The 23,313-nt window shown below is 40.6% G+C and overlaps 1 protein-coding gene across 1 annotated transcript in view; it reads right to left on the reverse strand.

The window, feature by feature from the left end:
* The window catches only part of TSPAN5 (tetraspanin 5), a 77,265-nt gene extending 56,516 nt beyond the window's left edge, over nucleotides 1-20,749 (reverse strand). The window contains exon 1 of the mRNA XM_032223864.1: nucleotides 20,283-20,749. Within this exon, the coding sequence (XP_032079755.1) occupies nucleotides 20,283-20,363 (81 nt within the window). The 5' untranslated portion in view covers nucleotides 20,364-20,749. The remainder of the gene's footprint in view (nucleotides 1-20,282) is intronic.
* Between the last annotated feature and the right edge of the window lie 2,564 nt (nucleotides 20,750-23,313).

Genomic DNA, 23,313 nt, shown 5'->3' on the forward strand with positions numbered 1-23,313 from the left:
CACTCACTGCTTTTTTGCCCATCTGTGGTCATTCTCTCTCTCTGTTTTTAACAGGGATGTATTATCATTTCAGAGATATTAAAGAAATATTAAAGAAATATGTTGATATATTAAAGATGCTAAAGAAAAATCTCTGAAATAATAATCCAGAGGGTCACAAGTTGTCTAGTGACTTGTTAAGAATTCTCCAGCTATGGTACAAACAGAAAAAGCCATGAAAAAAGAAGTTATTACAGAAAATTTCTACAATTTGCATGAGTAGCCTCAGCAAGCATCTTAGTTGTTTTTATTGTTGCTTTTAGCCAAAATTATTTTTATTTCTCCTGACTAGACCAATGGAAATGGTAAAGACAGGATTGACACGCTACAAGCATTGCTTGGATCCTTGATTACACTATAATGTTTCCCTGGGAAATGAATAAAGAGAGGATCTTCCATGTGGGTCAGTGGTGGGATTCAAAAATTTTTACTACCAGTTCTGTGGGTGTGGCTTGGTGGGCGTGGCAGGGGAAGGATACTGCAAAATCCCCATTCCCTCCCAATCAGCTGGGAGGCAGAGAATAGATGGGGGCGGGGCTAGTCAGAGGTGGTATTTACCGGTTCTCCGAACTACTCAAAATTTCCACCACTGGTTCCTCCAGAACTGGTCAGAACCTGCTGAATACCACCTCTGTTGTGGATGTATGTATCATTCACTTATTATTATGAAAAATAAGGTGGGTTGGATGCTTCTGATTTCAATGCTCATTTTAATCCTTAAAACATTGCTTGGAAATGCAAAAACCAGAGGCCAAACCAAGTTCAGCTACTGTTTTTCTCTCACAGCGACATTGCTAAAAGGGTCCAGTCAATCAAAATTCAAAATGAAAATAATTTCTGTTTAATAATTCAGCAGAACATTGTGAACAACAGGAACTGCTAGTATGGGATTATCTGCAGCAAATAATCCAGAGGTGAAATTCAACAGGTTCTGGAGAACCGGTAGCGGAAATTTTGAGTAGTTCAGAGAAGCAGAAAATACTACCTCTGGCTGGCCCCAGAGTGGGGTGGGAATGGAGATTTTGCAGTATCCTTCTCCTGCCACGCCCACTAAGCCACGCCCACAGAACCAATAGTAAAAAAAATTGAATTTCACCACTGAAATAATCCCATTTCCTTGTCCTTCTGCTTCTAAATAGCACTGCAACATGAAAGTGAGGGAGGGGGGGAAGCTTCATCGGATTTTTTTTATTCATTTGTAATTCTTTGGGGAATTATGTAAATTTGAGTAGGAACAATGACATATAAACTATCATCCGGTACATATCCATGTATAAAATGCTCCATTGTTGCAATAAACAGAATAATGAACAAATATGATTGAAATTACAAACTCCAAAGCACTGTGTTAAATTTATATATATTTACAATATTTAAAAGATATTCTTCAGATTCTTCGTATTGAAAAATGTTGTGTGTTTTCTTGACACTTCCAAGTTTGAAGATGGGTGTACTTTATGACCTTTACTAGAACAGATTGGAACATTTAAACACGAGGAAAAATTCAGGAAGTGCTTCCACAGCAAATCTTTACTTTTTTCCATAACTTCTGCAGGCGATAAACGTTCTGCAAAGAATTCAGCAACAAATGATGTATGGAAATGCTCCTAAATTCGTTAACTTGCGGTAAAGGTAAAAGAAATATCCTCTTTTTTTTTTTTTTTGCTCTGCATTTTGTAAAATTAAGTGTTTTCATCTGATTTTTTTTCCCTTATAGCTTTTTGGACATTTTTCAAATCTTATTGAAAGGTTAATCTGAAGAGACTTGATATTTTGAAGAGGAAGAGTAAAACAATAAAAGACACTTGTTGGTGAAACTTCAGAGAGAGGTTTATTGAGGTGACCCAGGTGAAGTTCTGTCAGGAGTCAACTTTAATTCATCCCTGCCCTTTGGGAATTTAGAAGAAAAATCACCACCTTGTCACCAAAATCATAATTCCATGAATATGGTCCATAGATTTGTAACAATGCCTTGTAATTCAGAAAGATTTGCACGAGGTGAGATTTTCATTAGCTTCCTATTATGTTCTGGGATAGAACCTGGAAATCTAAACCAGTAATATGATGGCTACCAACTTCTTGGCAGTGTCTAACAACTTTATTATTTATTTATTATTTATTGAGGGGCGTGGTGGCTCAGTGGCTAAGACGCTGAGCTTGTCGATCAGAAAGGTCGGCAGTTCGGCGGTTCGAATCCTTAGCGCCGCATAACGGAGTGAGCTCTCATTACTTGTCCCATCTTCTGCCAACCTAGCAGTTCGAAAGCATGTAAAATTGCAAGTAGAAAAAATAGGAACCACCTTTGGTGCTTTCGGTGTTTAATCATGCCGGCCACATGACCATGGAGACGCCTTCGTACAGCGCTGGCCCTTCGGCTTTGAAATGGAGATGAGGACCTCCTCCAAGTGTCGAGAATGACCAGCACGCTTGTGCGAGGGGAACTGTTACCTTTAACAACTTTATCCTCCCAGAAATCCTAGGAATGGCAGCTTTTCAAACTGGCTTTAACAACATATTGCTTAAGCATTTAGGCCACCCAACTTTAATCATCCACCATGTGTTTGGAAGAGACTGAAGGCTGCTACAAAAATCAAATAATTGAACTGTGTCAGAATCCCGTAAAAACCTCTGCCTTCTTATCTATGTCCAAATTAAAACATCACAATTGGCCAGAACTGCCAGGTAACTCCCATCTAAAATTGGAAAGGGAATTATATGCTTATCAAGGACAAAGCCAGCTTTATCCTTTGAGTACGCAGACAAAGTGTTTCTGGCTAGTAGAAAGTTAATTTAAATATGAAGCAGGAAGGTGCACAGAGTTGAAAGCAATAGTCTTTCTTTTAAACCATGTCATATCCAAGCAATACATTTGATTGTTTTTAACTGCAACAAGATGCAAAGTTGGTTTTATTCCATCTGGAATCTGTACAGTTATATATATAAAAAGATTACCAAGAATATGATTTCTTGTTTGAGGGGAGGGGAAATCTGCCCCCTTTTATTTATTTAAACTCATTTTCTTTAAAAAAAAAATTCTCCTTTTATGTAGTTTATTCTCAGTCAGATAGCTTAAGTGGTGAGATACTTTAGCCAGCAGAGAAGATGATCTTGAAAGACAGAAAGGAGATCCATTACAAAGGCAAAATCAGATAAACGAAACCTGAACTTAAGATGAGATGTCTTCTGAAAATGCTTCCCCTTTGCTTATTGGCTGGAAGGTCACAAATGACAATCCCGTGACCTCAGGACATTGCAACCATTGTAAACATACGCCAGTTGACAAGCACAGCAATTTGATGTGTGTGTGTGTGTGTGTGTGTGTGTGTGTGTGTGTGTGTGTGTAATTGTTGGAAGAAATATCTTTCTGGGTTCAGTTCCAAGTGAGGGAAAAGACACTGGAAACATGGAGGCTGTTTGGAAAAATGGTTTAATGGTGGACAGGATCACATGCCTTGGAGCTCCTGGGTGGAAAGGGAAGAGATGCTGAGAATCCCTGGGTTTTATGCCCTCTAGGCTTTGAACTTCCCGGGGCACAGGAAGAGTATCTTAATTGGTTGCTGTCAAAAGTCATGGCTAGCCTTGTAGGTTGTCTGTGTTCTAAGTTTGGTTGAAACTTGATGGGTGGTGCAATGAAAGGCAATGAAATGGCTCTGCCTGAAGGGGCAGATCTTTGTTATGTAGAGTAGACTGGCTCAGGCCTTAGTGGCCCATTGACAAAAGTGAGGGGGGGGCTGAGTTTCTGCCTCCCTTTTAGGGGAGTTAATATTTCCTAAAATATCTCATTTTCCTAGGAGAGTGTTACGTGCTAACTTTCTACATAATGTTTGCATTATATAATTGTATGTAATTGTAACTATTTCTTGTTGTAATAACCAATAATTCCCTATTCTTTTTTTCTGTTGCATGTTTCTTCATTTATTTTGCAATTACGTTATGTATTTTGGGATAATATGTGTGTGTGTTTCGTTCCCTTTGTTTCTTTTTCTGTTATTAATTTCAAAATAATTAAAATTGTTTTTTAAATAATGCAGTGTCCTGTAAAGTTCCAAAAGAGAAGCAAGACTATTCAGATTTGTTTCCGAATAGGGACACCAAAAGGTAAGAAGCAATAGTATAACCTTTTTCCACGGTCATTACTAAAGAGTTATGTTATTGATGCTGATTTGTGACTTGAAGCTAATTGCTTTGTATGCAAGAATTAAATCATTTGGATGTAAGAAAACAAGTTGACAGCCTTACAACTTAAAGATTCCTCCAAAATAAATTCAAGGTAATCTAAAATCAAAACATGCTGTTCCTGCCAAACATGGTAACTAGGGAAAGAAACACCCAACTTTTATATATTAAGATATGTAAGTAAACAGAACATCAGTGTTTTCTTTCTTCCAAGCAATCATAAACACAAAGGCGTTGCTTCTCTTTTTTGACTATGGTTCTTAGTGGTTAACTCTTTTTTTTTAAAAAAATCTTCATTGAGTGAGATTATCTCCACGACAAGGAGGTAGAAATGACTAGAGAAAGGAGAGTTATGAGGTCTGGAAGTGAAGGACAAAACTATCATTCCTAAGACATGATCATATTATTACTATGTTTAGGTTTCAGGCCTAAGATTTTTTCCCCCTGGAATTTGTAGGTTTATTTTGTAGATAAGTCTTCTACACTCAGATTTTATTCTGAGTGTACTCAAATACTGGTTTTTACTATTTTTTCACATGCTTTTTGTCTCTCAAAGAGATTCTAAATGAATGAATGAAAGAAGAGTTTGCTGGATCTATTTAGTCCAGCAATCTGTATCTGCTTCTCCCAAGACCTAAGTAGTATTAGTAGGCCTTCATTGTTCTTTCATCTACCTTATTAACTGCTTTTGAATGAATTTTTATAACAGCCCCAAGGCTGATACATAATGGGATGACTCTCATACATCCCACTGTGCCAGTATGACACTACCAGTTTTTAGAGGTAGCAGTAGTTCTATTTCCCACCAAACTACTGGAGGCTCAGCAGAAATAAATTTGAACTCCATATCTAAAAGGGGGAAAAACAGAATATTAGTTTGTTTGACAATTGTTCTGTTTTTTTTAATTGGTATGCCTGCTGCCACAGAATTTAGAAAAATCAGGCTTTAGACCTTTCATTCCAAACAAAAACTTCTTTAAAGAACATCCTTCACTGGAATTTCAGACAATGGCACAAAAGCCCCAAGTTATTTTTCTCCAATTAACATTCATTTTGTTTAGACTCAGAAGGCAGATTTTCGATATAGCTTATTTGTAGTTTACTTTATATGGCCAGCCAGCTTGAATGTCTCCCACTTGCCAACATCTGCCTACTTCTGAAGCTTTCGTAGTCTTTATTTCACTGGATTATATAACAAGCTTTGCTACACACAACAAACGGGCATTAGTCCTATGACTATCCGGCGGTCAATTCTAAAATCAGCCCTACTTCAAGGAAACGAGAATGAATCGAAGTACCAGGAATACTTTATAGGGGAAGGAGTTTTAAGCATTTGCTGTTGCTGTGACTCTCAATTTTTTCCCACTCCATATTTGGGGTTCCTTCTTGATGTGAATAACAAGTACAAGGGGGAGGGGGAAATACCAGATAGAATTATTACCAAAAAAAACCCTTAAAGTCACTCTTTTCTCATTCTACAACTTGTCTTCCTTATCCCCACCAACTCTCTTCCAGTCATACCAGAAATGGTCCACATAATCACAGAGGGTAAAACCTTAAATACAAAAAGGAATGGTTACTTGAAGAACACAAGATGCTAATACCATATGCTCTTATGCAAGAAGAGGGTTTCTTTTAATCAATAGGATAACTATAATGAAAAGTTAACCCTGTTTATTTCCATGGGACCTACTCCAAAATAAGGAGGTGTAAGTTTGCCACTATATCTCATATTGTTATAAGTCTTTATAAACTGACTTTTTAAAAGGCATTACATTTTTAAATCAATGCCTTAGCCACATAAAACAACTCCCTATAAAAATTATAAAAAATATAAAACGTGTATTTACTATGAATATAAATTTATTATGTATGTTCTGACCTAGGCTTCCCAAAAGCATGAAGCCAATTCCTCTTTTGTTTAGTTTAAAGTGAATTCCTCTCCAGCAAAGTCCCAGCCAACAGTCGAAAGAGATTTCACAACTACAGACCTTTATCAGCCTTGGAGACTTGCCAGGCCCTTATCTTCCAAACACCACTCTGTAGCAGACAATACAAGAAGTCAGGAACAGATTTTTACTCTAATGAATTGAACTAATGTCTCCTGAAAACTCCACTCCCCTTTCCATCCTCTTTATTCCCCATGGGAGGGGCCATTCACTGTTCACCTGTGGCTTTACTCCTGAGTTGACCCTTGTTCCTTAGCTGTTCCCTTCTCCTGGCAGATCTGCACATGCGCACACTCAGAACAGGCTCCAGCTGTTCTTCTGCCCCACTGATGTCCGACTCTGAAGGCAGCTGATAATCTCTCCCTCTGACGCAGAGCACTCGTCAGAGTCTTCCCCAGGACTGGCCCCTGTTTCTCCCCAACCTCCTCACTGTCCAAATCTGCTGGCCGCTGGCAGGCCACAACACTGTAGATACATTATTTACACTATATTGTTTATACTATATTGTTTATACTATATCAATTATATCAATATAAAATTATGTACAATTTGAAAGTTCAGATGAACAAAGTTTCTGGATAGGGCATTCTAATACTTAGGGTCAATCACTGAAAGAATTAAGTTAAGGTGAGCAGCCTTGGAAATGCAAACTATTTTCTATCCCAGTTAAAGACCACAAAGCAAAAGACAATAGCCAATAAGCTGGAAATCTCACATTGCATCTAAGAATTAAGGAAACTGAAACTGAATGCATCTCTCAAAATTACAGAGGTGTCAATTACAACTCCCAGTGCAGAAGTACAAATGTAAACAGTCCTGAGTTATGCAGCCTTCACTTGAAAACATCTAGGAAATTAGGAATATTAGATTCCTCTTGCCTTTAGGAAGTTTTTCAACCGGAACCTATCTTCCTGTAAATTAAGTTAGGAGCTAAGTATCTTATTCTATGGCTTGTAATCTAGGGAGATATCAAACTGTTCTGTTCCTGCGATATCTTTTTCTTCTATGACACTCTTAAGTACTGGAAAATACCGTTAAAGTTCTCAAAACTAAACAATTTGCTTCATTAAATCCTTACAAGATTTAATTTGTTTTTTGATCATTCTCATTACACCCATTTCTAAATCTGCTCAATTTTGTCTGAATCTTTAAAATGGGACCACAAACAAAACTTGAGATAGGGCCCAACAAATGCACAGTGGAAACTGTTATTTTTATGTTACGAAAAGTGATGCAGTTTAAAAAAAATACTGATTTTTAGCACCTATTTCAAGCTGCTACCTCCTATTCATCTTGTCATCTAGTACAGAGGTTCCCAACCCCTGGTCCATGCAGGAACACCAGGCCAGAAACTGGGCCACGCAAACAAGTGTAGGCCCATCTACGGGATGCAGGCAGCACATGAAACCACGCCTCCTCCAGTCCGCAGAGAAAACCTCTCTCCACGGAACCAGACCCTGGTACCCAAAATGTTGTGGCCACTAATCTAGTACAAATACAAAGTATTTTCACAAATAATTGTTATCAAAGCCATTATCTTTCATTCTGTAGTTGTGCATTTTATTACTATTTTAAATGAACAATTTTACATGTTAAATGTCATTCTTTTCAGATTACTTTTGCTTTCGATCCAAATCATTTTGAATTTGATTTCTGTGTCCTCAAGTATTAAAATTAGCTCATCCAATATTGCCAATGCAAATTTGCTGAGCACTGCTTCTGTTTCTTCAGTCAAAGTATTAATGAAAATTTTGAAGTATGCCAGACTTAGAAAGAATTCTGGCATTCCATCTGATACCTCGCTCAAATTTGATGAGGATCTCTTAATTAGCACTCTTGACTATGAGTTTCAAGCCACTGTGAATCTAAAAGAATAGCACTCATACTCTAAAATGTATACTACCAAGACACTATTTAATTCATTTATTACCGTGTTTCTCCAGAAATACGACCTGTCCTGAAACTAAGGCCTTGCCACATTTTTCGCGTAGGCAAAAATATAAGGCTCCCCCTATGGCAGCCGGCCCACAACCATAGAGCACACTCCTAGATCAGCCCTATGGCAGCCAGCCCGCAACCATAGAGCGCACTACTCCCAGAGCAGCCGCTGCTGGATGAATCGGAAGCAGAGTTCTGGAGTTTGGAAGCCGGAGAAGAAGTTATGCTCAGAGCATGGCGTCAGCAGCGGCGGCGGTGCCCTGGCCCTACAGGGAGAGATGGGTCAGGGCATGGTCAGCTGGGAGGCATGCGAGCTGGAGGCAGAACAGGCGCTCGCGCAACCACACTTTCCAGCTGGGCAGAGTTCCATGCACTGACCTAGGGGGTATCCCGAATGTGCCAAGCCACAGGAGCTGGGGGGCAGGCAGAGCACCACGTGGCTTGGTGCCTTAGGGATACCCCTAGGTCAGTGAGTGGTGTTCTGCCCGGCTGGAGAGGGGGTTTGCCAAGTGGCTGCTCGTGAGCATGGTCACCTCATGGCTGCTTCATCCCTGAGGCTGTGCCCGGCTCTTCGGGAGCCTGTTCGCAAGGGAGATGCCACCCGGCAACCCCAAAACAATAAGCCCTCCCCTGATAATAAGACCCAAGCTATATTTTGTGGGTCAAAAGAAAATAAGACCCTGTCTTATTTTTGAAGAAACACGGTAATATGTGATATAGTATTTTGTTAAATGCTTTTTTGAATTCAAGATATATTAAGTCCACAACAATCCCAAAATCTATTAAGAAATATATATAACCAAATAATGAAGCCAGAGTAGCTTAGCAAGGTTTGTTCTTGGAAAATCCATACAGAAGACCTCAATTTACAACAGTTCATTTAATGATTGGTTGAAGTTATAATGGCACTGAAAAAAGTGACTTATGACCATTTTTCACACTTATAACTGTTGCAGCATCTCTATAGTCACATGATCAAAATTCAGACACTGGGCAATTGACTCATATTTATGACGGTTGTGGTGAGGTCATGGGATCACCTTTTGCGATCTGTTGACAAGCAAAGTCAATGGGGAAGCCAGATTCATTTAACAACCATGTTACTAACTTAACTTCAGTGATTCACTTAACAACTGCAGCAAGAAAAGTTTTAAAATGGGAGAAAATTCACTTAACAAAAGTCTCACTTAGCAACAGATATTTTGGGCTGAATTATACTCATAAGTCAAGGACTACTTGTATTACTTCTAGTAATACAGCATTGTCTAGGGCTGTGATGGCGCACCTATGGCACATGAGTCGTCACCCTCAGCTCCACCGGACATGTGCACACCTCTGCTGGCCAGCTGAATTTGAGGTCTCTGCCGAGCATGCACGGGGGGGGGGGCAGGGGGGGCACGCGCGTATGCATGTTGGTGGGGGAGCATGGAGAGTGTGGCACGCTCCCCTATGCCCCAATTTTGGTCCCAGGGGGTTTCAGAGAGGCCTGCCAGGCACAAAATGGGCCACTGGGGGGGTCGCATGCGCAGGGGGGACGGGGTGCACAGGGTTGTGTGTGCATTGCATTATGGGCGTGGGCATGCACACTTTCAACACACAACAACAAAACGTTAACCATCACTGGTCTAGGGTTTACAATAATTGCTTTAGATTCTAACTTGGAATATTCCCAGATATCATTGCAAGGTTGATTGGTCTCTAGTTCCATGGACACATCTTTTTTCCCCTCTCTTGATATTATATTTGCTCTCCTCTGATCTATTTCTTGTGTTGTCTAAGATTTTTCAAAAATACATAGAGTTTGATAAGCAGACCATGTCTGCAAGTTCTTTTATTACTCAGAAGGCAATCTATCTTCCAATGGAAACTGGAATTCATATAACAGCAGTAAGTATTCTCTCTATTCTATCAAACCTAAGCAGAATCATACTTCTTTCACCAGCTAACAACTGGCAAGAGTAAGGCGTATCCCCTTCCCTGATAGAAACAAAGGAGAAAATGAGTAGTTCAGCTTTTGTTTCTTATTTATTACCCTTTGCCTCATTCACTAAACTCTGGCATACTATTACTTTCTACTCTTTTGAACATCCTTCACTAACCTCAATTCATTCTTAATATTAGCCTTCCTGATACCATCTCTACAAATGCAGGCTACTGTACGTTCTTCTTCCCAGTGATTTCCATTTTCAGCATATATCTCTTAAATTTTTAATATGTTTCAGGACATTTAAATTCTTCTATTTTTCATTCAACTGAAATTGTGCTTTTAATAATTCCTTTTTTAAGGAATTTCCACCTATCAAGTTTCTCTTCCTCCTGGATCCTTTTGAGACAGAATCCTATATATTAGCTCACAGTTTATGAAAATCAATTTTATTTTTGCTTGCTATCAAATTCTAGGCATACCCTGTCACGCACCAATTCTCGGGGAAATTAGCTGAAGAAATCTGTTTAAAGCTATAATATATAGCTATACTAGAATACCTTCTCCAAAGCCTTGGCACCCTCCAAAACACTAGAAACTTCTGAATCTATAACCACTGCCCAGATTTAATTTCTTACTCCTGTTTACAGCAGTACACAATACAGCATCAAGAAAGCATGAAAATTAGATTGACTTTCAACCCCATAAGTTGTAGCTGGGGAAAATTAAGAGTTAAAACAAACTGTTCTTCCCTCAATAGGCTTTTCCAAGGCCTCCTCTTGATTTATTCTTTATTATTTGTAATTCCCACTTTTATTTTAATTTTTTTTGCATCAACTTCTGGAAGCTACTTTGTGAGGAGTACATTCTCTAGAGCAAAGTATAAAGAAAGAACAGATATGAGAGGCCAAGTAGTCTAGGAAGATATAAGTAAAGACACAAGAAACCTCTTGATAGCTTTCAGTCCAAGAAAACCTTCCCTAACATTTAGTTAAAGCCACTATCAGAGGCAGCATTATGCTTTTTCCCAGAGTTTAGAATAGTGCCTGGCAGGAATAGAAGACAGAGGTATCTGCAGGCTGGTAGAGGCTGATTGATTAGAAAGGAGACATTCTTTTCCTCCATGGATAGCCAAATTGAGACAAGAGACCTATTATATACGGCTTCTCTCCATCTATACCATGTATGGGTTGCTTAAGATACCAACCAATCCTAGTTGTGTTTCTTCTCCCATCCTTTTCTGCAAAGTATCTGGGGCTCTGTAATTTCCTAATGAAGCCCAAATGGGTTAATTTCATATGCCACATTAGAGCGGGCTATGATTTGTTTGATTTTGATTCAGCCCAGTCTGTGAATTCAGACATTAGGGTCTGCAAACCAGGATTTTTGGCTCAGCTGTATAACCTGAATCAAACAACTCATTACGCGAATACTTCTGGTAAATCATTACGCGAATACTTCTGGTATACCATATTGTGCAAAGCCAGCCAACTATTATTTCTTCAACACACTGTAGCTAGCAATTCCAGAATTACAAGGCACTGTGTGAATGTAGGGAATTTTATACCTACTTTACAAATATCGAACAGAGGCTCGAAGTTGTCTTATTAAAAGTTCTAGCAAAATTCCAAATGAAATGGTTCATAGCGTTTGTACACATTTCATTTATTGGTGGGAAAACAACTCCTTTTCTCTATTTCATTTTCTCTTGGATTTCCCTTCACATCAGAAATATTAGTTGTATACAGGGCATTATCTACCAAAGCAAACAATTGCCTCCTCCTTTAGCAAGAGAATCAAACTCATTCCACTGATTCCAAAAAAACAGGGAGATGAATCCTTCTTCCAGGAACCCCTTACCTAGCAAAGTTGTTTAAGAAAAGAAGTACATATTTAGTTCTACCTACAGTATTTGGAGGAGAGAAGTAAATGTTGACAAGCCAGAATAAATCATGACTTAGTAGTAGTCCAGTCTCAGAAAGGTAAAAATGGAATCGTTTGGTCTTTAGAACCATTTTTGCTAACTGATCTCATCTTTATCATAGACAGGAGCCAAACAAGGAACTTCGGATCTGTATCAAGAATGTGCCTTCATGCTTTTGTATATCTCCTGTGGGATCTGGGCAAGGAAATTCAAGAAAGGTTGAAGGGATTGAACTCCAGAACTTCTGCAAGATCATTTCAGAGTATTTTCCTATGCGGCCCGAAGAGTAGCAGTTGCATGTTAAAATCCTCAAAGGAAGCTTTCAATGTACAAGAAGCTAAAATCACAATAAGGAATGGCAGACAAATTAGGGTACGGACATGTAAATCTTCAGTTTTCAGCCATTGCATTTCCCAGCTCTTAAAATCCAGGACACATAAATCTTACACCGGGGAAGCTGCCAAGTAAACTGCTGTTACCATAGATTCCCATTTGCCACTAATGAATTGCCTCCAGACGCCGTCTGAATCCAGCACGCAGCTTATAACTAGAGATAAATATATCAGCTGCCACTCCATACAACAACCAAACCAGTGAAAGTGAACATGTGCATCCTCTATGATCATAACAAGGTGACAGGTCAGACCTTTCAGTAAGCTTTGAATAATATAACATTAGACTATATATATAATCTTGCACTAAAGAATAACCTTGGGTTTTCCTCCCACTTTCTGCATTCAAATGTTGTATCAAGAGACGTTTATAGCACCCTGCCCTGCTAAACTATGCACATTGCCTAACTCATTTCACTGCATGATTTAATCTTAATAATTTTCCTACTGCACTTAAGTAAATCTCCAAAGCTATGCACAGATACCCAGTGTAAGAACATATTAAAAGGTTTTGTTGTACACCCTTAAGTTATTGACTTGGACAAACTTGCCTTGCAGATGGGTGATGAGACTGCATTAGAGTTTTTAAGCACCCTATCCCTCTTTTATGGATGTATTCCAGACATCACTGTATGTTATGACAAGCTACAGAAGCTCCTGAATTTATCAAAAAGACGTGACACCTTTTGTAGCCAAGAAATGAGCCGTTCAGAGTACGAGTTAGCTTAGTAAGAAAAGGAGAACGTGGGGCTGCAGAGCTGGCAAAATAAGGCAGAGTGGTAGAAAACATCAATGAGAGGATGGAGGAAATGCAATGGCTGGCAATGGATCTAGATAAGTCAACAGCTTATCTAGATCCATCTTAAGACTGGAAGTCATTACATTTCCTCCATCCTCTCGTAGATATTCCTTGTTTTACTCATGTGATTAGACGTTTTACCAGGGGTAAAATCCAGCAGGTTCTTACAGGTTCTGGAGAACCGGTAGCGGAAAATTTGAGTAGCTCGGATAACCAGCAAATACCACCACTGGCTGTCCCTAGAGTGGGATAGGAATGGAGATTTTGCAGTATCCTTCCTCTGCCACGCCCTCCAAGCCACATGCACAGAACTGGTAGTAAAAACAATTTAATTTTACCACTGAATTTTACTAATGAGCAATACTGCTGGTGATTCTGAAATGGCCTGAGCAATTTTGATCCATGTCAGAAATGACGGAAGAATCCAGAGAAGCAAATTGAAGAGGACCAGCATGGCCCATAATCTACCTGGTGGAGTATGACCCCAGGGAAGTCAGAAGAGAGAGGAGACACCATGTACTGTCAGCCTGAGAGAAGTGTGCCAGCCAGTACTTTTAAATATTTTCTCAACTCAAAATAGAAAAAGTTAAGAGTCTTGTACAACACAGCAGTATACACACAGATTAAACCCAAATTACAAAGCATACACTATGCCATTAGAAAGCATTCAAGCTGCATAACATTGAGAAATAAAGGGCCCTTTACCATTCATTTTAAATTTCAAACTGTGGGGTTTTTCCCCTCATTTCCTGCTGTTTGTCAATAAAACAGTTATGAAAATAATGGACAGGTAGACTTTTGGCTTCTCTAAATGTAAGTCACCTTGCTAAGGAATATTACTGAAATGGAAAATATATGTGGTTTATCTTAACTAAACAGCAAAATATATATTCAAGAAGTGTTTTGCCCTATGTCTTTCATCAAATCCTGAAAGCTCACCAAAAACCCTGTAACCATGTTATTTGTCACAGAAGGGGAGACAAACTATTCTCCAAAGCACCTGAGGGGAAGGCTATATATAGCCGATGGAAATTTAACAGTGGAAATTAACTGAAACTTATGATTTGTGATGAACATATCTTTTCTTTTATGTACACTGAGAGCATATGCACCAAAGCCAAGTTCCTTGTGTGTCCAATCACACTTGGCCAATAAAGAATTCTATTCTATTCCATTATCAAAGAGAGATCCAACTAGAACTAAGGAGAAATTTTCTGACAGAACAATTAATATATGGAACGACTTGCCTCCAGAAGTAGTGAATGCTCCATCAGTAGAGGTTTTTAAGAAGAAATTGGACAGCAATTTGTCTGAAATGGTATAGGCCAGGGTCTCCTGCTTGGGCGCAGGGTTGGATCAGAAGACCTTTAAGGTCCCTTCCAAATCTGTTATCCTGTATTCCTTATATTATTTCATGGTTTACCTCCAATTCAGCTGAAATCTAGAAAGTAGCTGAGCAACTCATTACCACTAAAAATGTCCACTGCAGCTTCCCTAATCAAATGTAATTATCATTCTAATCTGTTTTATTAAAATATATTTTAATGTAAGCAAGTACTAACATTAATTGGTCTACAGAAAAGAATTAGGGATTTTTCCCAATTAGTTTCTCTAAGGCAATGTTGTTTTTTTGCTAGAGAAAGCAGAAAACAAACCCCCTATATTAGCTTCTGATTTGACTGGTTCAAAAGCGCAAGTTTTCTGCAGTGACCTGTTAAGAAAAATTCTAACTTTCTGCAGGGTCTCTTAAGCTAATATCCTACAGATACACCTTGGCTTAGAACCATTCAAGTTGGTTGTCAAGTTCCAACCATACTTTAAAAAAAATATTTATGAATAGTCCTCAGACTTACGAATATCACAGTTTTCCCCATGGTCAGATGATCAAAATTTGGTCACTTGGCAACTGGCATGTTCTACAACAGTTTCATTATCCCAAGGTCACATGGTCACCATGTGCAACCTTCCCAGCCAGTTTCAACAAGCAAACTTGATGATGAGATTTAGCTATCACCCACATGATTCATTTAACTATAGGGGGAAAACGTTCATAAAGTTGGATGTGACTCACTTAACCACCACCCTGATTAGCAACAGAAATTCTGGCCCCAATTGTGGTTATAACTCAAGGACAAGCTATGCCTGTTTTTCATCAGTCAGCATTTGACTGACATGGGAAATGGCAATTACGCTCCTCCCTTTCCCAAGCAGATCTGTGCTTGGTCTTCTTTCTCCATTACAAATGCAAGCTTTTTTCTCTCTAAGCAAATTTTAAACATAATGTACTAAAATAAAATGCAAAGACATCCATTCTTAGCTAAATATATTACGCACTTGCAAAGAAAATTAAACTTAAATTGAAAAGACAACCTACTTCAATCACCAGAAAAGAGGTAAACTAGAACATGAAATCATGATTTAATCCACATACTATGGATGTGTCACCTGGTACTGCTGCCAAAATAAAACCCTTCCCTGCTTATAGGCAGGCTTCTAATCACAAGATTTATTTCTTGTATACACCAGCCTAATTTTTCTAGTTAGTTGGGTATACAGATAAAACCTCTAATCATGTTTTCAGCACGGGGCAAGTAAATTGAGGTGAACGCAATCCTCTGACTAATACAATTATTTTAAGGTTTTAAAGGGAGCATTATTAATACAAGCACAGCAGGTTCCAACCTGTGAAGTCTGCACAAGCATTTCACTTTAGGATTAAATTATGTACCTATTCAAATGTGTCATTGCCCCTACAGATATAATCATCCTAGGACTTTCAAAACAAGCCAACATGCAGGAAGACCGTTCAAGCCACGATCATGGCAAGATTCATGATGACCTGTCTCTAACGTAAGTTACAGAGTCAGATTCATAACTTTGGATGCTACTAATGCTGAAGCAAATGATACATGAAAAAGTAAATCTAAATATTTACACTAGCCTCAGGTTAAAAGCAAATAAAATTTGCATATAAAATGTATTGTGCGTTTAAACAAGCTTGCAGAATGCAGATGAAACCATATTAATATAACAGAGACTTTTGGTTAACTTTGTAATTTACATTCTGATCTATTCCTTGACATCACAGCAGCTAAGCCAATCAGGAAGCAATTTGGCAGCCTATCAATAACGTCTCACCAGATTGGAAACTATAAATAGCCACCACCACCACCCCCTTTCTATTCAATCATGTCAATTCTTGAACACTGCTGGGATATATCCCTGCAGTTTTTTTGGCAAGGTTTTTCAGAAGTGGTTTGCCATTACCACATTTGCAAGGCTAAGAAAGTGTGACTGGCCCAAAGTTACCCACTTGGCTTTATGCCCAAGACAGAATAGAACTCATAGTCGCCTGGATGGGCACTCCATAGTCTCCCAGTTTCTAGACTGATGCCTTAAACAGGGTGTCCAACTAGATTTTACTGAGGGCCGCATCAGGCTTGTGCTTGACCTCGGGGGTAGTTGGGGGTTGGCTGGGGGGCATGGCCAGCTCAACATCACTTGTGTCGGGGGTGCCTGTGGTGGCCCGAGTATTCTGCCAACAAAAACAGAGCTCAGGAGAGCTGTGTGCAGCCCTCCCGTTTTCACTGGCAGAGGCACCACGGGCTGTTCCTTCACTGTTTCCAGGGCAGCCCCGCATGCCAGATCTAAGCACCTTGCAGGCCTTGAGTTTGATACCCCTGATCAGGGGTGGGTTTCTCGCCCCATTCCAACCGGTTCGGTTGGAACGGGGCGGGCGGCGTCCTCGTGCACGCGCGTGGTGCACGCATGTGTACTAGCGTCTGTGCGATGCTCCAGCTGCTCCTGGAGGATCGCGCAGGCGCTGTATGCATCCTGCGCATGCGTGGAAGCGCAGAACTCGTCAAAACCGGGTAAGGAACGTGGGCGAGAGGGCCCTTCACCGTTCCCGGAAGTTACTTCCGGGTTCGCCGACCAACCAGTTTGCAGGGACCGCCGCGAACCGGTTGAAACCCACCCCTGCCCCTGATGTACGGCATTACCGGTAGTGGAATACACGCGTAAGATTTTGAAGTATAGATGATCCTTGTTTAATGATTATTTATTCAGTGACTATTTCACCTTGCAACAATGCTGAATGAGTGATACTCATGGTCAACCTTTCATGTTCAGGTTGGAAGTTCAGGCCAGCGCAGAGCTTAGGTTAAAACTAGGTTAAGGACAGGATTATCATGGAGAAAAATCCATCTATGTGGCTGCTTTTGTGCTAATAAAAATTCAACAGTATTTTCTCAGAATTGTCTCTGGGGCTCCTTCTAAATTCACCACTTTCTTCAGAATGGATTGCACAGATACATGCACTTTCAAGGCTACCATCTTTCAAAAATAATTTCAGGCTCAATCTAGGACATTTTTAAATACAGTCATAAGGTAAAGTTTCCCCTCAAATATGTGTGCTAGCTGTTCCCAACTCTAGGGGGGGGGGCTCATCTTCATTTCAAAGCCAAAGAGCCAGCACTATTCGAAGACGTTCTCCGTGGTCATGTGGCTGACATGACTAAACACCAAAGGCTCATGGAACGCTGTTACCTTCCCACCAAAGGTGGCTCCTATTTTTTCTACTTGCATTTTTTACATGCTTTCGAACTGCTAGGTTGGCAGAAGCTGGGACAAGTAACAGGAGCTCAGTCCGTTACATGGTCCTAGGGATTCAAACCGCCAAACTGCAGACCTTTCTGATTGTCTTAGCCACTGGGCCACCGCATCTCCTAAACAAATTTATCAGAATACAGATTTAATGCAGGGTTGCTAGCACAGCTAATACTGTTCCTCAAAGCTGATATAAACAGCTTTGAAGACTTTTAGACTTGTGGAAATCATTTGGTAAATCCAGTACAGTTTTCACAAGACAAAGTGTCCTTGGCTTCTAGTAAAACCATGCATTTCTCTGCCTTTAAAGCATTAGGCTTCCTAGAAAGTCCTTGTACAAACCTTACCCTGGCCTTTGTTTTCCAGGATGAGACCCACTAACAAGCAAAAATCTTACAATATCAAAACATTACATTTACAAAAGAACAAAAGCTTTTTTGGACAAGAGCCCAGATTGTTAGATGATTGAAGGCTTTTTCTCAATGGGCAAATTGAATAACAACATTAACACCTTTCTCTTGTCTTAGGCCACTGGCCACGTTTCCATTAACTTTTGACCGGAATGCCAAAACTAATCAAAACTTGGCACTTCCTTCATTTCAATATGTAATAACACAGGGGAATAGCTTTTAATGAATTTCCCCATACAGCAATGGAAGACTTTGTCCAGATTGCTTTCACAATCACTCAGATGCAATTATGTGCACCCTTGACTATGTATGATTACTTAATGCAAAATCTATGTCTTTTATGTAATGCACCAGCCACTAGCCGATTTCATGGAATAGGGAGTTCTACAAGCCAAGTACACTGAACAAAACAACATTATTTGCTACAATTTTGGCACACATTCCCGACCTTCCAGATATGTTGGTGTACATTCTTATCACCTCCCCCCCCCCACCGCAAGATTCCAACCCACCCAAAATTTAAAAGCTAAAAAAATGATCTGATATGTATACCATCAATCAACATCCGTTCTGACATTTTGCATTAACTGTCTGTTTTTATAGCAACCCAATTTAGGGAACAATAATGGGCAAATATGTCTTTTAATATTTGTAAATGTAAGGAGGTAGTCACAACTATCATAAATCAAGGGAGAAAGTGTTGTGATATTTCAGCACACAGCACTAATTTATCATACAGCAGAGAAGCCAATTAAAGAAGGTCAGTTAGGAGGATAACAAGCTTGGCAGACATCTGATTTCCCAACCTGACACTCTCCAGATATAATAACAATCGTTTAAACTTGTGGCTGTCCAACTCTCAATGACTTTGATCAGCTACAAATCTCAGATTCACAATTTCCAATCAACATAATTTCCAGTTGTTCAATAAGATTATCCATGTGGAGTCCTTAGTCGTCTCTGAGCCTGGTTCTTTCCTTGCAGACATTTCATTATCCAACAATGTAAGTTCATCAATGGTAACACTATCTAACACATATCCGGAGGCTGCCTGATTAATAGATACTCATTGCCCCAAAAAACGCTTACTCTAAAAAAAATGCTACTTCTAATTTTGCTTTAAGGGACACAGTGGCTCAGTGGCTAAAATGCTGAGCTTGTTGATCAGAAAGGTCTGCAGTTCAGGGGTTCGCGTAACAAAAGTGAGCTCCCATTACTTGTCCCAGCTTCTGCCAATGTAGCAGTTCATAAGCACATAAAAATGCAAGTAGAAAAATAGGGACCACCTTTGGTGGGAAGGTAACAGTATTCTGTGTGCCTTGGGCGTTTAGCCATGCTGGCCATATGACCACAGAGATGTCTTCGGACAGCACTGGCTCTTCAGCTTTGAAATGGAGATGAGCACCGCCACCTAGAGTCAGGAACAACTAGCACACATATGCGAGGGGAACCTTCACTTTTACCTAATCTTGCCTTATTCTAAAATACACATAAATTATGCAGTAGCTTGGTAAACTGTGTTCCCTTCTATGACTCTTCCATGGAACTCATCAAACCTCTTTTTTACCTCCCTATGCATTGCATAACCCTTTCTTTAAAAAAAAAAAAGACTACAGTTTCTAGGGCTTCTTGATAAGAGTAGAATCTTGCTTTCTTCCAGGCGTATTTTTTTTAAATAAATCATAACTGGAAGCAACGAAGGCCTAAAATGGGGGGGGGGTGTGTGTGAGAGGGAAAGTCCACCCATTACCTCCAAGGTCTACCTGGTCAAAAGGATAAAAGAGCACCACCCAGGGATCGCTTTCAAAAAAAAAAACTTAGGGAAGAGGGGACGAGGCAAAGCAAACCCAGTTTGGAGGGGAATAAAAGGCTCTGTCCGGATTTCCTAAAGCGAACCTAGCCCCCCCCCCCCCCGTACCGATAGACAAAGACTTTCAAACGCCTTCAACCTGCCAGGGGCGATTCGCCTCGCTCCCCGCCACGCGCGTTTGCTCCCTCGCCCTCCCTCCGCGCGGCTCCTACCCCTTCCACGCAGAAACCCCACCACCACGCACAAGTAAGGCTTCCTCCAGCCAAAACCAAAATACAATTTAAATAAAATAAAATAAAACGAACGTCTTTACCCAGAAGATGACGTTGAAGCCGAAGATGAAATACTTAATGCAGCAGCTCACTTCGGGGCCTTTATAATGCTTCCCGGACATCCTCGGGGCTCATGAAGACAGTTTGCTCGCGAGCACCGTTGGCCGGGAGAGGCGGGGAGGAAGGCGAGGGCGCAGGAGCTGGGAGCGGGCAGGCAGGCAGACAGGCAGATTTAGAGGCAGCCGGCCGACTGCTGGCTTGCCGCTGGCCGCCCGGAGCGCGCAGGCAGCGAAGGAAGCCCGCGTCGTCGTGGCCGCCGCCGCTTCCTGCCTCCGCGCATCGAGGAGGCCGAACAGCAGCGGGGAGAGCGCGGAGGTCCTCAGCCGCGGGAAGCGGCGGCCAGCGGTGCCCTCAGGGCGAAGACGTTGCGAGCGGGGAGGCTCGACCTCCCCCTCAGGAGCCGCCAAGCGCTCGCCGCCCCTCTGACACCCGCCTCTCCTCCTCCTCCTCTTCCTCCTCCCACCGCCAGCGCCTCTCCTCCTCCTCGCCAGAAGCGCTCGCACGCCCAGCGGGGAAGGGGGGAAGGCCGGCGACTGGCTGGGCCCGCTTTAATGGAGAGGCGTCCTCGCCAATCCGGCGCGGCACGGAGGTCCAGCTGGCGGCGGAACAGCTGAATTGGGGGGGGGGGTCTCTCCGCCCCGCGGTTGAAGGAGATGGCGGCGGGAGGGGTGAGGGGGGTGCAGCTGTTGGAATCCCGGGCCGGCGTAGCCTTGTTTGCGGATAGGTTTGTGGAAACGGGCCGAGCCGTCGCTTGCTTGAACGTGCTTGCGGTTTAAGCCGGGATTTGCCCGGCTCATTGGCACGCTGAGGCACCAACCAGGGTTTCCCAATGACGAGAGAGGATCTTCTCCATGCGGGGCGTCCAAAGAAGACGCGCACAAATAGCCCACCGGACGACCGCGCTCTTCCTTTCCTAGCTTTAAAGCAACGTTGCGCATGGCGCACAAAGGGAGCGCGGAACGGAATAATGAAAAGGCGTGAAGTGAGAGCGCGTAGCTAAAGAAGACCTGGATGATTCTCTGTGTATCTTCTCTACCGGGGAAGGTCCTTGTTTCCAACGCGGCCATCTACGCCTCATGTATCTCGGTCCTTTTTTATTTCCTCAGGATCTCATCAGTTCCGTCTATCCCTGTCGGGTTTCCTTAGAATTTTCTTTTTTTTCTTTTCTTCCTCCAGATCATTTAGATATATGTATTTATTTATTTTATTTATTTATTTCGTCAAGCATGAATTAGAAAACAGGTATAAGTATTTGTGATATAATCATCATCCATCCCTCTCTGCAACCAAACCACTTCTGGTAACTCGGTTGGGTATTCGGTCCACATTTATGCAGCGCCCATTCATTCCGGACTCGGTTCTTTTTACGCGCAATTCTTGGAGAAACCCCTTCCTACAATGTTGGTGAGGCGTGTTTCTCCTGAAATCACTTCCCGTGTAACCAAGCCAGCAGAAGATTGGTCTTAAGTACGCCCATTCAGTTTATTTTAAGAAATGTTCCTTCTTCGTAACATTATATGAGGGAGATAGTCGGTTTTAAAATATAATAAAATGAAATAAATTGTCACTAACCTGCATACTTCCCCATTTTCCCCATCTTTAATTAACATTCTAAAAAATAGTTCAGCATGAAATGCAAATCCAAATTGCCCTCACCTGGGCATTGTAATGTGGACAAGGAGGCCAAATCAGCTTGGATAGTTGGGGAAACCTTGGGGGTAATAATAAGTTGGGCTTCTAATGATGGGTTATTCTTCCTGCCTTTTCAAATATATTCTCAAAGCAATTACTCTTATCAAAAGTAAAATCATAACATTCTGGATGCAAATTCCTTACCATTTGCTCAGAAGTAAACTCTCTTGAACTCAATCGAACATTTCTCAGGATTGCCAGGGATTGAAGTGGATAGGGTTGTGCTATCAGAAAATAAGGAAACACATTATGGTCTGGAAGAAAAGAGTACCCCCCAATTAAGATTACAATAGTGGTACTTGTATCTCAACTTGTTTTAAGTTGTACTGACAAAGTTCTGTGAGTAAATCATGGTTTTTAGGGTATGTTGACGCAGAAACAATTCATCCTGGTTCAGGGAGATATCTAATTTGGTGTGCAAACCTTACTTTTCACTAAATTATGGAACCCGTTTCTCAAATATCTAAAATACTTGTTTTGGCTCACTTATTTTTATAACAACCTTGAAAGCTAGACAAGTATTTTTATTTCTTTAATTTGTATATCTGCCCATCTCATGAGAAGTGACACTGGACTATGTACAATAGTCAATATTATAGTCCCTCTTGCAAATAAATTGCTGAGGTTTTAGTTAACTAGTAACCAAATTTTAAAGTATTTAAGTATTTGGTAGGACTATCAGAGTTGAGCTGCAAAAAAAGTCCAGGCAATCATTAAGTGGCATTAAAGAGATACAAAATGTATTTGCTTGTCTAAATATTTATAACTCTCATCTTATAGCCTTTTTTATGAAGTATCATAGTATTGTTATTGGTTTTGTTAATGTATAATTTAATCAATAATCATCTTGAGTCAAAGCAATTACATGAGATGGTTATTTTAAATAAAGAGGTTGTAGGGATTGTGTCTTTGCCTAAGACCTGCCAGGGATTGAATTCTTACATCACATGAAGTGATCATGAAATTCATTAATCTTTGATTTAGCATGTTGTGTGAATTCAGTCACTGTGGCTTGTAAACCATAATTCAGCTAAGACTAAACCAGAATTCTTTTTTATTATGCCACAATTAAATTGTGTGCAGTGTATGAACACATCAATGGCTACATTTAAATAAAACACAACTTCTACTTTATATATGATTTTTTAAATCAACCATAATGGTCTGGTTTGTACATAAAAGTACTGTAGGCCTTACCTCTTTGATGGCTGAGTGTGATACTATCAGTTGAAATATGAACTGGACTCTTCTCATGCCTGTTTCTTTTAACTGTCTCAACTATCACCAATGCAGCATTTGGTAATTGCACACTGAAGCACA

This window comes from Thamnophis elegans, chromosome 9, assembly GCF_009769535.1.
Source record: "Thamnophis elegans isolate rThaEle1 chromosome 9, rThaEle1.pri, whole genome shotgun sequence".
Lineage (NCBI taxonomy): Eukaryota > Metazoa > Chordata > Lepidosauria > Squamata > Colubridae > Thamnophis > Thamnophis elegans.